This window comes from Pungitius pungitius, chromosome 8 (assembly GCF_949316345.1).
Source record: "Pungitius pungitius chromosome 8, fPunPun2.1, whole genome shotgun sequence".
NCBI lineage: Eukaryota > Metazoa > Chordata > Actinopteri > Perciformes > Gasterosteidae > Pungitius > Pungitius pungitius.
In genome coordinates, this window is record NC_084907.1 from 19,989,428 (window position 1) to 19,993,623 (window position 4,196).

The 4,196-nt window shown below is 43.5% G+C and overlaps 1 protein-coding gene across 4 annotated transcripts in view; it reads left to right on the forward strand.

Annotated features, from left to right (window-relative positions):
* sulf2a (sulfatase 2a) overlaps positions 1–3,834 on the forward strand; it is a 29,484-nt gene extending 25,650 nt beyond the window's left edge. For 2 of the 4 annotated variants that reach the window (XM_037490992.2, XM_037490994.2), the window contains 9 exons: positions 37–133; positions 246–340; positions 422–481; positions 561–730; positions 890–1,032; positions 1,213–1,321; positions 1,413–1,446; positions 1,933–1,986; positions 2,384–3,834. In XM_037490992.2, coding sequence (XP_037346889.1) covers positions 37–133; positions 246–340; positions 422–481; positions 561–730; positions 890–1,032; positions 1,213–1,321; positions 1,413–1,446; positions 1,933–1,986; positions 2,384–2,414 — 793 coding nt within the window. In that variant the 3' untranslated portion in view covers positions 2,415–3,834. The remainder of the gene's footprint in view (positions 1–36; positions 134–245; positions 341–421; positions 482–560; positions 731–889; positions 1,033–1,212; positions 1,322–1,412; positions 1,447–1,932; positions 1,987–2,383) is intronic. The other 2 variants (XM_037490995.2, XM_037490996.2) reach the window with 2 other exon arrangements.
* The last annotated feature ends 362 nt before the right edge of the window (positions 3,835–4,196 follow it).

Consider the following 4,196-nt stretch of genomic DNA (forward strand, 5'->3'; position numbering starts at 1 on the left):
GGTGCTCATCATTTTGGTGTGTTTTTTTCCCTGCAGGTGCTCCATTCTAATGAATGACACAGTGAAGTGTGATGGGGGCCTGTACAAGTCTCTTCAAGCTTGGAAAGACCACAAATTGCACATTGAGCATGAGGTACTGCTACGTTGTTAAATCTAAGCCTGTTAAACCCATTTCACAGATTGTTAGTAGCGTACGGTAGGTAATGGATGTTGCCTGGCTGTGTGTTTGTTGACACTGCGTTTAGATTGAAACCTTGCAGACCAAAATCAAGAACCTGCGTGATGTCAAAGGTCACCTGAAAAAGGTGCGGCCAGAGGAATGTCAGTGTAACACACCCAGGTGAGAAGGCGTCCAGGCCGCGCGGGTCGCCAGCAGAGAGATCTAATTTCTTATGTGACAGATGTTTTTCCGTCTTTATAGTTACCTCCCCAATAATAAAGAGATTTTCAGGCTCTATGCAGGGCGCAAGCACTCGCACAGGTAAAGATTTACATAGTTCGACATTTCTTTTTTTTTTTATTTCCTCTTGCAGTCTCACTGTTTGTTTGTTTTTTTTCAGCAGAATGCCGTCAAAGCAAAAGAGCCAGTGGCTGCAGAAAGAGCAGAAGCGCCGAAAGAAACTACGCAAATTCCTGAAAAGGCTCCAAAACAACGACACTTGCAGCATGCCGGGCCTCACTTGTTTCACCCATGACAACCATCACTGGCAGACGGCCCCCTTCTGGACAAGTGAGGAACAACATATGGCTGTTTAAAGAGATTTGAAGAATATCTTTTTTAAAAACTTTTTTAAAAGCAAGTTACGGTAAAAGTATTTTTTGGACGGTATTGTAATAGCTTTTGTTCTCCACTCCCCCCCCGCCCTTCCACTCCCACTCCCTCCCTCAGTGGGTCCATTCTGTGCATGCACCAGTGCCAACAACAACACCTACTGGTGCCTGAGGACCATCAATGACACACACAACTTCCTGTTTTGTGAATTCGCAACCGGCTTCCTGGAGTATTTTGACCTCAACATTGACCCGTACCAGGTACGGCATGTGCACGCACACTACTCTGCAGCAGATACAGAAATAACTTAACCAATAACAACTACAAAATTCATCCCACGCCCGGATTCATAGTACATTCCTGTGAGCACACGGGTACAGAGTTTCTTCCGGAGATGTTCCAAAGCACTCGCTAACATTGTGTCCTCATTATTCCTGTAGCTGATAAATGCCGTCAGCACGCTCGACCGCACTGCTCTGAATGCAATGCATCAACAACTCATGGAGTTACGGGGCTGCAAGGGGCATAAGCAATGCAACCCAGAGAAGGGTGAGTAGAAAGCCTTGAAGGCAAACAAGATTGATTTTAGTGTCTCCAGCTATTTCAGACTGAGACCTATGTTACCTCTACTCCCTTTCAGGAGGCAAGGAGCGAAACTACTTCAGCGAATACAGGTATTTTCTTCATCCCACTACAGCACAGTTGATTACTTTTACAAACACGGCAGATGGAATACATGTTACAGTTTTAGCTCTGGGAGGTTACAGCCTCCCTAGTGAGCCTTTGGTTATGTTTCCTCGAACTACAAGTCGGCTCAGGGAGTCGAAGAAAAGGAAAAACAGTGGCATTGTGCTGAATTTAACCCTCTGAACCTGGTTCCCTACTGTTGTCATCAAAGCAATTTTTAGCATGCAGAAGCCAAAGAGGGCCAATATTCCAGCCTGCTTTTCAGCTCCTGCTGTTCCCTGTTTGTAATGAAGCCTAATTGCCTGTCTCTGCTGTGTGTATGGGGGTGTATGTGTGTGCGTGCCTCCCTGTGTGTGGGTGTGCATAATGTATGTGTGTGAACCTGTGTGTGTTTGTGCGTATATATACATGTGCGTTTGTCTCCATGCACGTGCATTTGCCCTGCGCGTCTGTACGTGCTGTGCATGCTTCAGGCCAGTTCATCGTCGAAAGAGGCCAAAAGTGAAGAAGCCTTCCTCCAAATCGCTGTGAGTTTGTCATAACCCATCTGTTCCTTTGTAGCCAGCCAAGCTTCAGTCCTATCTCCTACCAGATTTGTTTTCAGCTTGGTCAGAGGACCCAGCAGCATGCTCCCCTCCTCCCCCATTGACTGTAATTATGTATGTGCTGCTATACTTACAGTAATCCTCATTTGCCTGCATTGCAAAGCACAAATTTTGATTTTGATTCCCTCAAGCAAGTCAGATTCAGTAAAGCAATGCAGGTGTAACATTGTCTCATTATGTTGTGTTCTCAGTCCTGTTATTGTCAATTCTTGCTTTTCCTCACAGTGTTTGGTAGGAACAGAACAGAGCTGGAGTCATGGTTTCCAGTGAAGGTCTCTGGTGGCACATTTAACTCACAGTGTTTGTTTCCTTTGCACAGAGGGCAGATTTGGGAAGGATGGGTTGGGTAACCGCCCCACATCCCTCAACCCACCACATCGACCTCCTCGTGCAAAGGAAGGAGAAGGGGGAGTGCAGTCGTACCCTAGGACCTTGACCACACTTCAATGAACCATGACCTGAGATACTACTTTACTCTAATCTGGGTTTTCCTTTTTGAGAGAGTTTCCCCTTCGTAACTCTAACCAAGGCAAAGGAGACGCTGAGACCAGGACGAAGCTTTAAGACTTTCCAATTGTCCGTTTTGCGCACCTTTGCGCACATTTCGTTATCATCATATTTCGCTATGATCTTCTGTTACCCCTCAGCGGTCAGTACCATTAACATTAACAGGACGCTGTGAATAAGGTGGGCCTGTTTGACGTTCATCTGCCATTCTATCTAACAGTACTGCTTGTACATAATATATATATATATATATATATATATATATCCGCTACAATCAGCTTTCCTTCTTCTCATACCGGACTGAGTGGACAACAGGATGCGTTTCATATTGACTCTGCTGCTGCTCAGTGAAGTGATGCCCTTGTGATGTCTCCGTGGCACATGCTGAATAGCTAAATCCTTAGTGACAGAGAGTCATATTTCCTTTCTGTGCACCAATGTGGCTGCACCACAGTGTTTGGTGTTCACATGGACTTTTGAATGAGCGACAGGACACGCCCGCCATAATCTTTTGTATTATAGTTGATCTTAACGCCGATGAATGTTCCTTTTATGAATAATCATCTTCGTCGAAGCTGTGAGATGTGAGGGGACTAGAGATTGCCTGCCTTCATCCAACAACCTGCATAGGGTGTCATGAACAGGCAGACACAGTAATCACCATTTAACAAGGGTACACTCCAAACCTTTGCAATATTTGACCACTGGTAGAATGCGCCATTAGTGAATGCCATTTTACTCCTTTGTGTCGTAAGTACCACATTGTAGAAGTAGGCAAATAGTTTGTTCAGCTTGCTATACATGGTGCTACAGGATAACATTACAGAAGGAAAACCTTGCTGTACAGTACAGTATGTATTTGAATGTATGTTGTGAAATTAATATAAATGTTTACAATATTTTTTATAATACTGAAGAGGCAGACCTCCTTGTATATGGTTTGACAAAAATTGACTTGTGAGGAGAAATGAAGCTTGGAAAATGTAATTTCCCTGAACTTGTATGTTTGTCCTTTCCTCATTTACATCGGAAAAGCACTTAAAGGGTTCACTGTGAAGAGATGCGCTGTGTATGTTTAATGGATATATATTTTACTCTGTGCCAGAGAACAACACAACAGTGTATTACTTATTGGTGTGAATTTCAGCTACCTGCCTTTGTTAGCTTCTTTGTTTGTTTTTTTATATTTTATTTGAAGTTTAAGCATATATTTCCATAGACCTGAGCGCTGATAGTAATTGTGAATAAAGTGTTGTTTGAAGAAAAAAAAAAAACACGAGCCTACTTTTATTCTGGAATAGCGTGTTGGTTTGTGTTCCTGTCCAGCAGGTGTCTCCGTCTGCTCGTCCAAAGGCAGCAGGGGACATGGCGGACTACTTACAGCTCACCACTATAGGAATAGTGGAGAGATAAAGGGCTTCTCTGGCTGCCCGAGTCGAGTGAGAATAAGTTGTAAAATGAGCACATCATATGATATCAAAAAGTACCATACAGGTGTGTCGCTAAGCCAACCAAATGGCTCAAATATGCGACGTTAGGTTAAACTATTTGAGTAGCGCATTTATTTTACAAATTAACAATATGGACCTACTTTAAAAAAAAAAAAAAAATGTGTCGGCCTCCTT